General features: G+C 38.9%; 1 protein-coding gene across 3 annotated transcripts; it reads left to right on the top strand.

The window, feature by feature from the left end:
• The first annotated feature begins 73 nt into the window (after positions 1 to 73).
• On the top strand, positions 74 to 12,267 carry sgms2a (sphingomyelin synthase 2a). Of its 3 annotated transcripts, none has more exons than XM_005456988.4 (6): positions 74 to 510; positions 5,951 to 6,454; positions 7,084 to 7,201; positions 8,813 to 8,966; positions 9,988 to 10,154; positions 11,552 to 12,267. In XM_005456988.4, exons 2-6 carry the CDS (start codon positions 6,006 to 6,008, stop codon positions 11,735 to 11,737), a joined length of 1,074 nt encoding a protein of 357 aa, XP_005457045.1. In that variant the 5' UTR covers positions 74 to 510; positions 5,951 to 6,005; the 3' UTR covers positions 11,738 to 12,267. The 3 variants fall into 3 exon arrangements, with proteins under 3 accessions (XP_005457045.1, XP_005457044.1, XP_025763817.1); XM_005456987.4 differs by having other exon boundaries at positions 77 to 514; XM_025908032.1 differs by lacking the exon at positions 74 to 510 and adding an exon at positions 4,001 to 4,656.
• Positions 12,268 to 12,871: the final 604 nt, after the last annotated feature.

The following is a 12,871-nucleotide window of genomic DNA, read 5'->3' as shown; positions in this document are numbered from 1 at the left end:
CCTGCAAGTGTGAAAATACATTTTTTTAAATCACTGTAAAAATAAATAAATAAACAAATAAACAATTAAATAAGTAAATAGATGCTTTCGAGGAGTAATTTTAAATATTTTTGTTTAAAACACAATCCAATCTGTGGGATATTATTACTAACCTGGTCATGTGTGTAATTATACAAATAACAGCGCTGGCAACTGGGTAAAAAAAGAGGGGTTTGTAATTAGAAAGGTGGACTTAATAAAAATAGAACCGCTATTTGGAGTTGCAATCAGCTACAGGGTGGTGCGTGTGCTGATTACAGGACTGCTCCTGTGATTTGAAAGGGATGCTGGTCGGGAAGCTGCTTACAGAGGCTGAATCAGTGTGAGAAATACGCGCAGCATCAGGGAGGAGCGCTCCCTCAAAAGCGAGCGGCTCTGTGGCGTAATGTAACAGACCAGACTGAGAGGAGCAGCGAGCAGACAGCGACGGGGATTTAAGGAACTGCAACTCCGGGAAGAGGCCCGAGCAAGGCAGGTATGATGCTATGAATTGTGCAACATGTGAATCTAAATACAGAGAGACCGCATTCTCATCGTTAGCCTATATGCTGGCTTACATGTGTCTAAAAGGCTACAGTAATTGTGATAATAACAAGCTATGTGCTGATGGAACAAATGACTATTGCTTTGGTGGTGACATTTAACTTTCCCCTTATTCTTGTTTACAGATATTGAAATGTACTGTAGGTATGACTCCTAGTACACGTACTTAGACTGTCTTTGATGTTGTATGTAGTATGGATTTCATTTATTTGCATAAATTCATGCAAAAAGTTCTTTTCCGTAGATCGTTTTGCATGAGCTGAAAGGCTACGTTTTTATATGACGATGAAACATCAGGTGACATGGGCTGCAGCGATAAAACCAAGTTCACACAATGCAAGTTAGGCGGCCTATTTTTGAAGTATAAAATGTAGCTTTGGCCTCCTTGCACCCTTGGCCTTGCTTTAAGTCTATTTTTAATAATTCACTTCTCTGTTCCAAGATGCATTAGCTTTGACTTGAAACGATAAGGCTTAATTACAGGACGTGTAATGACCTGTTGCCCCACCCAGTAGCCTAGTGTTTTAACCTAGTGTTTCAAACTGTGTGTGGGGCCACTGTGCTACACCCCAAAAGTAAACTTCAAAAACCAGCTGTGCCGCACACATCAGATGTGACAGACTGCCACCCTCTAATATATATGGGAGGCGTGGGAGACACCCAGTCCCAAACCTGACATTACTGCCAGTATCCACCCCAAATGTGGTCAAGCAAGCCAGAAAAGTATTCTGAGGCTATTTTTACATGTGCTCTGTGGAATAGGATGTGTTATACCAGAAGTAAAACAACAATGGCTTGTTCTGTTAGTAAGAAATTAATACTTATGTGTCTCGGTGAGCAACATGAGAAGTTAAACTAGTGCTGTTTAGTAGTCATGAGATCTATTACAGGACAGAAATGTTTCAAACATTTGTCCGTGATTAACAGTATTGGGATGCCATGTTTAGGAGTGAGGGGAAAAGATACGGCATAGTGTCACAATATTTATCTTTTTGGATGAAGTAAATACTGTCAAGCTTATCTTTAAGGACGTTATTTGCAGTTGACAAAAGGTGATAAATTGCAATAAAGGCTACTGCGATTCTCAGCGTATTGAAAAATTTAAAAACAAATGGCAGTAATAAGATATCATGAGTGAAGTATTGTGATAATGTTTTTAATAGGATTGTGTAGCGTCGGGTCTCTGGTGATTCCTACATCTAATGTTTACCCGTTACAAAGGAAGACACAAGAATAGCAAAGTTAATTAAACTACTGCTAGTGTATGATCAACGTGTGTTATCTCCAGCTCATTATATTGTTGCTAATAACTAATAGTTTAAATAACATAGTTTATTCTAAAGAAGCATCCTTAAGTTTTTGCAAACTTTCATTTTCCCTTCATTTTATTTGTATTCCTCTTACTTCCCAACAACAGTCATCTTAAGGTTTTTTGTACTATAAAGTAAAATTTCTACATTCCCCTGTGAGTAAGCATTCAGCAACAGTGGGGAGGAAGAACTCCTTTTAAGCAGAAGAAGGCTCAGAGAGGTGCAGCAATCTGCTGTGACAGGCTGAAAGGGAAGAGAAAAAAAAGAGGAGAAGAAATGTTCAGTGCATCATGGAAAGTCCCCCAGCAGTCTCACCCTATAAGAGCACAACTAAGGATGGTCATCGGATCCAGACTTAACTATAAACTGTGTCAAGAGGACTTTTTTAAGGCTAATTTAAGAAGAAGAGAGGGTGTCTATCTACCCAATCCGAACCAATCCAGTACTTTACTTATTCCCTCTTACTTGACGTTAGACATTTCAGCAACAGACAACTGAGTTGTTTTTACTTTATTATTTTTAGTCAAATTAATTTAGCTAATCAGATTTTATGTTACACTTTTTCTTACTTCACACATTATGAATTTATATATTGACTGTTGCTAAGTGAATTTGTTTAGGGACACAGGTACCTCTGAAGCTGAAGATCCCCAGTCACCCATTAATGCATCAGTACTTACAATCAGATAAATGTTAATATTAATACTTAACAATTTGGGATCATTTATCTGGAACAGCAAAGACTTGAGATTTGAGAGTGAGTAAATACTTAAAGAGCTAGCATTTAAACATTAGGACAGTTTGCTCATAATATTTATCTGTTTTTATCTGGGCACGATGTTGATGGCAGTATTTATTTGACTTCCAGTGTTGTATCTTCACTCTGAGTCTGTAGCATATCTACTCTTCCTAAAATAAAGCAATGAATGCTTACTATTCATTCTACCAGTACTAACTTATGTTAATATTAATTATTATTGCTGTATTGTTATTGTTGTTTTTATTGTCATCATACATCAGCAAATTCCTTGGGAATTTCATCAAGAAGGGCAACTGGCATGAAAATAAAAACAACAAATATAATATGTAGAGCTTGCTATAGTGACTCCTGTGTGAATTATTAGCTTTTTTCCTATCATTGCAAACCTATCTGGACATTTCTTCTTTTTTTATCATAGATTACTACTACACACAGATCATGACAAAATCGCAACTATATCAGATACTTCTTTAACACATTTTTGTGTTTTGTGTTAACGCCCTGAAACAGTAATGCTAAAACTCCAAAAATGCTTTACTTCTGAACAAAGAGAAACCTAGCTGGTTTTAGTAACTTCATAACATAAAGTTAACTCCCTGGTCTCATCCCTTCCTACAAGGCAGGGCAGCCGCTTTCCTTTAATGAAGGCTAGCTACATGATGCACAGACAGAAATGAGGGGACAGCAAGACAAGCATATCATTACCACGGGCCCAAAATGGAGTTGAAACCCTGGTTCCCCTGGAGTAAAATACAGCCTTTGAGGCAACTGAGTGACTTGTCTTGAAATAGCTTGGGTGAGTACTGGCGGCCAAGTTATCCATCATGGCTTGTGACCATGTGGAATAGTTTTTTTATGCCAGGTTTCCATCACCACCCATCCCATGAGTGTACTGGTGCTCTGGCCAGTGGGAAAATACTGTCCTTGGTACACTGGGGAGGGAAGGGGACAGGAAAACGGGTCCGCTGACACCCGTGTGCAGTGTATATAGTACAGTCGTGTAGGAAACATAAAACCATTATCATCCAACAACTCTGAACTGCAAACTCGACTTTCATTGTCTTAACAAGAAGAGCAACATTTCATGTGTTTACATTGTTGTTTATTGACACTTGAGGCTGCCTCTAAATGATTCAGTGAATCACATCTTACATTATACCAAACCAAAAGATACATAAAGCCTTATAATGGTCTTATAACGTTTGCTTTCTCCTGTTGATCTTGTCCAGAGTCCACATTTTAAGTTGCAGGTTATTTTTAGTGCAGTGTTTAGTGAATATCACCAGACAGGCCATATGGCTAAAGGTAGAGTTGACTTCACTTAGAAAAAAAAATGCAAGAAAGAGAGAACAGGGGAGGTAATGAGTGATCCGGGGAAATTATAGTGCTACTGTGGCTAATTAACTTTACATGTAAAGTTCAATTTAGTTTATCTGTCTGAGGAGCAGTGAGCGAGTCTCCTTGACCTCTCAGCGGCTTTTAATCGTCATTAGTTTGTGCAGTACAACCAGCCAATGACAAAGAAACTTATAACTTCCTTTCTGTACTTCACACATTACAATATCTTGTGAAGTGTGACGGATCATGAACCAGATGAGTCACTGTGTCATTGAAATTCTGGCTTTAATCAGGCGGTGAATTCATACATCGTGTGTCGCCAACGTGACTTGGTTATTTCACACTGAAAAATGCAGTAAAATGATTAAAAACACATGAAATGTTAATCCAGGACAATGACCACAGATTAAACTGGGTAGTTTGCATAACCGTGATGGACTCTGGACTCTTATATTTGTGGACGCTGCTATCTTAGGTCCTGGGTAGCAGCTGACATATTGTGAGGGAGAAAGAGACGGCACTGAAAGAATTCCGAGCTGAAATATATGGGAGAATTTTTTAAGAACCAAAGATGGTGGAAAAATATGACTTCCAGAGGGTGAAAGTTTTTTCAAGACATGTTGTTTTATGTTCCAGTTAACCACTGAAATGACAGTAAATTTAGCTGTAAGTGAATTCCTGTGTTTAAACTTTAAATGTGGATGCTTTGTTTTAGTAGCGCTTACTTCTAGCAGGACTTTAATCCTTTGAATTTAAGCAGATGATATTCTTTACTGAGACTTGCCAAATTCCACATTTATGCTAGCTTTACACCAGCTAGGGGCTGGAAAGCAGCTGTGATAGCTCAGGTAACATCTGCTTATGTAGAGCAGCATCCAGTTGGCTAAATCCACAAAGAGAAGTCAGCTGAGCAAAGCCGGTCCATGAAGATCACAAATCTACTGGAGCTCATAATATAGATTTTTATGTGACTTTTTTGTGCTGCACAGCAACACCAGAACTTACACCCCCCCCAACTGTTAAATCCCACTATAAGCCTTTATTATAAACCATTAAAGCCTGTCAGACTTTGTGTTCTTCAGACCTCCATCAGTTACATAACACAGACTGAATCCTGTGTGGGTTAGTCAGAGGGCATTCTGCTCTAATGCTTTCTCTCCAGCAGTAATGTTTTCCTCAAAATTGATCCGAGGAAACTGATACGTTCGGTAGGCCTCGTGTATCTAGCCACGCTCTATTTCTATCCCATGTTTTATCCTACTGATAGGTTTCTAAGTAAACATAACATCATGTATGTATCCCAGATGGCTTTTATTGTGATGCATTTCAGGGCTGATTGCAATAATCTCCACGTCCATTAAAGGAGTTGTTACCTTTTGGATGTCAAAGGATGAAGATGATCAGTGCTGTAGTCTCACAGTCATTAAGTGAAAATAGCCCAACAACAAACACTTCACTAACTCTTCTCCAGTTTTGCAAACAACAAGGTGATGTTTGACCATACACTGACTGGAATGACCGTAGCAGTTGCTCGCTGAGAAAAAAAAATCTACAGCAGTGTAATGGAAAGACTTTGGAAGTACTAAAAAAAGAGGATGATTGAATGTCCAAACAGAAAACTGCCTGAGTGCTTCTGGTGAATGTCCAATAAATGGAAAGTATAACTCACAGCATTAACTCATACAACCACATTTGGCTTTGTGTCACAAACTCCAAAATAGCTTTTCAAGATTAAAATGGACGTTTTCTCCTGTGGAATCCAAGACTTTGTGTCAATAAAACCTTCATGTCTTCATTGATTACTCCTAAAATAAGGAAGAGCAAAAATAAACGTAAACCCGAGTGTTTTCCAGCTCTCGTTACTTGTTTGTACTTTTCTACCTTGTACAAATGACAGTTGCGCACACTTTCCAAACCTAACCGCTTGTCAGTGTAATCCTTTTGTTTTCTCTCATCACAGCTATAAAGCCTCAGCCCAGAGCCACATTGTCTGTGCATGGACAGTGCAGGCACCCATGGCATCACAGGAGCTTGTGGATGCGAGAGACTCAGCCGTTGATAATACGAACCCAGGAATGGAGGCTGCCGCCGTGCCCAGCGGCGGTAAAACTTGCCCCGTCCATGCAGCGGGTGGAGAGGATACAAAGAGGGGCTTTCGGAAAGGCATAGGCAGGCATAATGATTACGTGAAGATCTCCCTGCCGGAGTCCAAGGTCAATCGTCTGCCTATGGAGTGGTGGAAGACAATAATCGCTTTCTTTTATGCTGGTTTTAATTTGGTCCTGACAACAGTTGTAATCACAGTGGTCCACGAGAGGGTTCCACCCAAAGAAAGCAGCCCGCCCCTCCCTGATAAGTTCTTTGACTATGTTGACAGAGTCAATTGGGCATTTACAGTAACAGAGATCAATGGGATGGTACTGCTGACCATTTGGTTGATACAGCTGTTCTTCTTTAGATACAAGTAAGAACCAACAGCATTACCTGTATGTTGTTTTCTTTTCTTTGTTTTTTCTTTTCAGTTTGTTCATGATTGCTGCGTAAACTGCATGTGATAACTAACCACTGAAACTCGTCAGTGATCTGCGCGTCTGCATGTGTGATGAACTCAGGAAGTTCATCATATTACTGAGCCTTCTGATCAAATCAAAATCATTTTCCGGCCTTTTCTACACTGGACTGTCCTCTTGTATGGCTGTTCATTTAGAAAGCAGTCTTTGTTATTTAAAACTGAGTACAGGCTGAGTACCAGGCTATAAAAATGATGAATTTACATCATGTAGTCTTCTACATGAAATTACTTGTGGGAACTAAGACATAATTAAATTGACAGTGCAAGTAAAATCACAAGTTTTACCGTCACGGCTTAACCTCAGTTCAATTGGCTGAACAGGAGCTATCATATTTGATGCGTTGACTGATCATACGGAGTTAAATTGCCTCCAGTCATCAGCATTTTGTATACTCTGATAGATTTTTCATTTTTTATCAGTGAAGTTTACCTTTTCACAATTAATCCCAGTGACTGTAAAAACTGTATGTATCACGCAGACACCATCATTTATCCCTCTGTGTTACACTCTATTCTTGTAGGTCAATAGCGTGTAGACGGTTCTTCTTCCTCATTGGCACCCTGTATTTGTACCGCTGTGTCACTATGTATATTACCACCTTGCCTGTACCTGGCATGCACATGACCTGCGCTCCGAAGGTAAGAAGCATGCAAACATCAGAGTGTTACTCGTCATTTCTCGCCTGTGCACTCTGATGCGCTCTGGGACTAGTTGTCTTGCACAGCCACTCTGGAAAAGCAGCTATAAAAAAAAGAAGTCATTTTAGCTTTTTATTGCCTTGGGACATCAACAATACTGAGGTGCATTAGTGTCTGAACAAAAACATCTGCTCCTGGCAGTCGTTTAGGTTGGATACTGCAAAAAGGTTTGCAGGTTAGACAATTTAGTAGTTGTTCTTTTCTTAAGAATTGGGAATGTTGTGGATTGAGTGTCAAAGCTGTCAGCTGTCTGTAGGAAGGGAAACATCCTGCATAACTTGAGCAGCAGGTCTAACAGAAAAATCAAATTTACATTTTTGTATTTATTTAGGTGTGGTTGATGATACTTTATTGCCTGATAGTGATTGACAGGTCTCCAATGGAGAATAGCCAATGTTTGTGATGATCAGTTAAGTGCGTTTGCTTGGGTTGGTTTTGGAGAATTTATCCAATATTTTATCCATCAGAAAATATACTCTCATTGGTAACTTTGTTGGGTACACCTAGCTAGTATCAGGTTGGACCCTGTTTTGCCTTTGGTGCTGGAAACATTCCTCACAGATTTTCGTCCACGTGGACTAGATAACCTCACACAGATGCTGCAGATTTGTGAATCTTGTGTTCCGCCACATCCCAAAGGTACTCTACTGGATTGAGATCTGGTGACTGTGGAGCAAGTCATTAGTCATGTTCAAGAGATCAGTTTGAAATTGTTTGAGTCTTGTGACATGGCATGTTACATAAAGGGGTGGACATGGTCAGCAACAATACCCGGGTAGGCTGTGGTGGTTAAATGCTGGTACTAAGGGCCACAAAGTGTGCCAAGAAAAGTGTGCCAGCAGCAGCCTGAATCGTTAAAAAAAGGCAGGATGGATCCATATTTTCTTGTTGCTTACGCCAAATTCTGAACCTACTATCTGAGAAATTTAGACTCACAGACCAGGCAAGAGTTTTCCAATCTTCTGTAGTCTCAGTTTCCTGTTGTTACAAACAGGATGAGCTACAGCACTACGAGAACAATGGTCTTTAGCGCAGTAGCCAATCAAGTTGTTGTGCGTTCGGAGATGCTCATTTGCAGTCTTTGGTTGTAGAAGGCGGTTATTTAAGTTACTATTAGCCAGAAGCAGTCTGGCCATTCTCCTCCCATTTTCAAAAAAATCCTATAGATAGTTGTGTGGAAAAATTCCAGTAGATCAGCAAGATCACCACACCATTTAGTCCTATCATTTAATCACCTTTCTTCCCCATTCTGATGCTCAGTTTGAACTTCAGCAGGTTGTCTTAAACATGTCTATGGCTAAATGCACTGGGTTGCCTCTGTGTCATTAGAAGATTATACATTGACGTTAACGAGCAACTGAACATGTGTACCTAACATAGTGAATAGTGAGCATATATTAATACTAATAATAACTCTCTTTTTCTAGATTCTCAAATGTGAAGATTAGCTTATTTTTAAAATCCATTTCACATTTATTTTGCAGTGAAAATAATTCCTCTGTCTCAGTGTTGCCTCTGATCCAGTGTTTATCCCTCTCATTACATCATCAGCTTCACGGAGACTCCCATGCAAAAATTCAGCGAGTCCTGCGGCTGATGTCAGGTGGAGGGCTTTCCATTACAAACTCCCATCTCCTGTGTGGAGACTTTCTTTACAGTGGGCACACTGTGATGCTCACGCTCACCTATTTGTTCATTAAGGAGTGTAAGTATTCAAAGTAATGCTTGTTTGCTTCCGTGTGTGGGAGAATTTATGGGATTTCTCTATGAATAATACATGAACTAGATTGTACTCATTCAGTTTTTATGAAATAGAGCGCTCTCTTAGCAGGAGCTAACAGGCTACATATAACTGACACGTGCTGATTTGTTGCTTGCTTTAGTGTTTTATTAAAAAGTTTGACCACAAAAACAATCAATATATGTTTTATTTTAAAGCAGCGTATTTCTGGATATGTACTGTATTGGTAACTAAAGGTTATATAAAAATGTGTTTGGCCAAAAAAAGGAAAAAAAAGTCAAATGTTTCAAAATAGCATGTGTCATAGTTTTTACTGTTACTAAGATTTTACTTATGGAAGAAAAATAAATAAAAATAACAATGTTCACACATCATAAAGTCATAATTTTAGCAGGAAAATAAAGAAGCTGTTCTGAGATTAAAGTCACAAGAAAAAACTGCAACCATACTTTTCAGCACTTTGCAAGAGCAGATCAACATCATTACATTCAAAGACATTAGTGAGGAGGTGCAACAGTATGCTAGATGTAAACAGTGGTATCTTGGCACTTGTCCATTGCAATTTGCTTCCTAATGAACAAAAAGCTACCATCTCATCCATCTCAGTATATTATTCTGAATAGTAATCTCTCTTCAGGCTCTGGATGTGTATGATAATATGGTGATTCCGGTTTAAAGGACCATTATTTCATTCTGCTGTAAGCAAAATGCACAACATGCTGTACCTTTGTGGCGTGATGATGTTGATTCAGCCTTGCAAAATGAAGCAAAGATGTTCTTTGGTGGGTGGAAAACAAAGGTTTCTCCCAAGTTAATTGCTTTAAATTCACAGAATATGAGAGATCTTTTTAACAGAATATTATCCATCATCCTTGGCTCTGTAATGTTTTCCTACATTATCTTTAATAAGACTTCATTAAATTAAAAAACAACATTTTACAAATAAATACTGACAGCAATCTTATCTTTCCTGCTTTCCCCGAAGACTCACCGCGGTCCTTTTGGTGGTACCATCTCGTTTGCTGGCTCCTGAGTGCTGTGGGCGTGGTGTGCATCTTGGTGGCTCATGAGCACTACAGTGTGGATGTGGTTGTGGCATATTTTATCACCTCCCGTCTGTTCTGGTGGTACCACACCATGGCTAACTTACAGGTTTGAGCAAAAGACACAGGACTCCTCAAGCATGGAGGACTGTTTTACTAATGGCACTGAGTCCACTTTGTTGTGGGGGGCAGTGGGGAGTTATTAGTTATTACTGCTTTTGTTTATAGGAAATGATCTATATTATTATATTATTATGTATGCTTACAATTCCTCAAGTATTTTTAAACTGTGTCAAAGGCATCTGGGTGTAATTCTATGTCACTGCACCATTACAATGATACATTACACCCTCTAATGGACAAATTTTAAGCACTGTTGATGGAATTGATTAATATGCTTGGCACACTGACCACAATTTATTGTTGGCTTCAGCAATATGCTTTCTCCCTTCAGGTCCTTCATTCATTTAAAATAAGAATATATACAGGGGTGCACATAAGTGGTCCCCAGGTGCGCATTCGCTGTCAAAATAAAAGACGCGCACCAGATAAGAAGTTGCAACGCGCGTTTGCATACATATAAAAGGCACTGTTTTTGTCCGCTAGAGTGGGATTTTCACGACATATTCTGCACCACATCTCTGTGCATCCATCATTTGTTTGAAGCCAGCTCACCTCCTGCAACCACTTTTCTGAGAATACGCGCTTCTTTTGCGGTTCGGACTCCTTCTGACATTTCTTTGGAGGTGGAGGAACACCAAAGTAATTGTTTAAAGGAGCTTGCTTCTTCGACATCTTTAAGAGTTCTAAACAAATGTCTGTCCTCCAGAAAATCTTATGTACGTAAACATGCGTTGCAAATTCTTATCTGGTGCGCGTCTTTTATTTTGATAGTTAATGCGCACCTGCGGACCACTTATGTGCATCCCTGAATATATATGTATATATATATCTATATATATATCTCTTTGAGGGGATAGGTTAATTGGATAATCCAAATTGTCACTAGGTGTGAATGTGTGAGTGAATGTGAGCGTGAATGGTTGTCTGTCCCTGTGTGTTGGCCCTGCGACAGACTGGCGACCTGTCCAGGGTGTACCCCGCCTCTCGCCCTATGACAGCTGGGATAGGCTCCAGCGCCCCCCGCGACCCTGGAAAGGATAAGCGGAAGCGAATGGATGGATGGATATATATATATAGATATATATAGATACGGTGATTTGCAGCGAATATGGAGCAATCTGAGTTACACAAATCAAACAGTTTTATTCTGAAGGGCAGCCTTTAAGAAATCCCTCGTTATTTTATAATTCTTCAACAATAGTAGAGACTTGTAAAAAAAATCTATCTGCTGATTTCTTGTTTTGAAGTTTATTCTAATATTTCTCGTTTGAACTCACGCTCAACCCCCAACAATCTTAAAGACATCAGACAATCTTGTGTTACAGACATTTTGGTGGCATAATGATAATACTCTAATGAAACTTTTTTTGGTCTTCTTTCCAGACCCTGAAATGCTCACCCAATAACTACCTCACCAACACCTGGTGGAACCCACTGTTTAACTTCTTGGAGAGGAACGTCCAGACCGCAGTGCCGTGTTCATACAGTTGGCCCATCGCCTGGCCTCCTTCCTGCCTGAAGAATCCCTGTAAGAAGTACTCCATGGTACAGAGCACACGAGAGGAGTAATATGACCCTGATACGGCGGCAGTGTTGCTCGATAATCCACCGAGGTGGTATTCATTCATCAAGTCTTGCCTACTGGGCAGAAACATTGATACCAAATGTGTAGATATGAGTGTGTCTAGGAAGATAATCATACCATCTCTGTTTGTTGTCACTGTGATTTATTTATAAGATAAAGTCCTGCAAGTTGTTCTTTTTTTCCGTAAATGATAAAGTTGATTTTGCTCCTGGTCAATTTCTTTTGATAAATGAACAGTTTTATTATGCCTACTTGCAGTTTTGTTGCAGTATTTCATTTGTATATGTACATTTTGTCAGGGTTTCTCTCAATGTGATATTAATGTGCTCAAGTCACAAGGTGCCTTAGTTTGTTAAATGTCTATAGGTGTACCAAAGCTGCCATTATCAGTCTAGGTATGATTGGGGTTTTTCTCTATTATTATTAATTTTGTGTTAATTTCAGTAGCATTGACTGTGTATCCCAGCTGTAGTCTTATCAATGTAACTTTGTATTAAAATGTACCCTTACCAAAGCATAAGAGTGTTGCTTTTATTTCACTGAACACTTCATCAGAGTAGATTGTTGAAAAACTCCAGATTAACAGAAAATACTTCCTCTGGACACATGAAAATTAAATCAAATTCACATTAAAAACAAAAACTCTCTTGTTTTTGCAAACATACAAAATTTGAAGTTCAGCTTTCTTACTGATGAAAAAATAAAAATGTTACTGTCAGACAAAGGCTGCGAATACTTAAGTACATGTTATGTTTTTATCTTTTAATAATTATTTTTTTTTAATACATTTGAATTACAAGAATTACTTTTTTTACTTTTTCATGATGAGGTACTGTGTGTAGAATTTTGAGGTGGAAAATGAATTGAACCAACTATGGAGTATGGCTGAAACATGAGACTGGAGCTACTTTCTAGATGCATTGTATATAAGTGTTGACAGCGCAGTGCAACTCTTTGTATACATTTGATTTACTGGCCAAATAAGTCAAAAAGTATTTTTTTTTAAAAGTAAAATACAATAAATAAAAATAAAGCCTCAAACTGGATAAAACCCAGAATTGTGCCACTGCCAAACCTGAAAGACAGAATTAATGGCTCTAAAGGCCAATGACCGCTGG

This window comes from Oreochromis niloticus, linkage group LG6 (genome assembly GCF_001858045.2).
Source record: "Oreochromis niloticus isolate F11D_XX linkage group LG6, O_niloticus_UMD_NMBU, whole genome shotgun sequence".
Lineage (NCBI taxonomy): Eukaryota > Metazoa > Chordata > Actinopteri > Cichliformes > Cichlidae > Oreochromis > Oreochromis niloticus.
The sequence above is the reverse complement of the archived record's forward strand: the minus strand, read 5'-3'. Positions and strand labels throughout refer to the sequence as shown.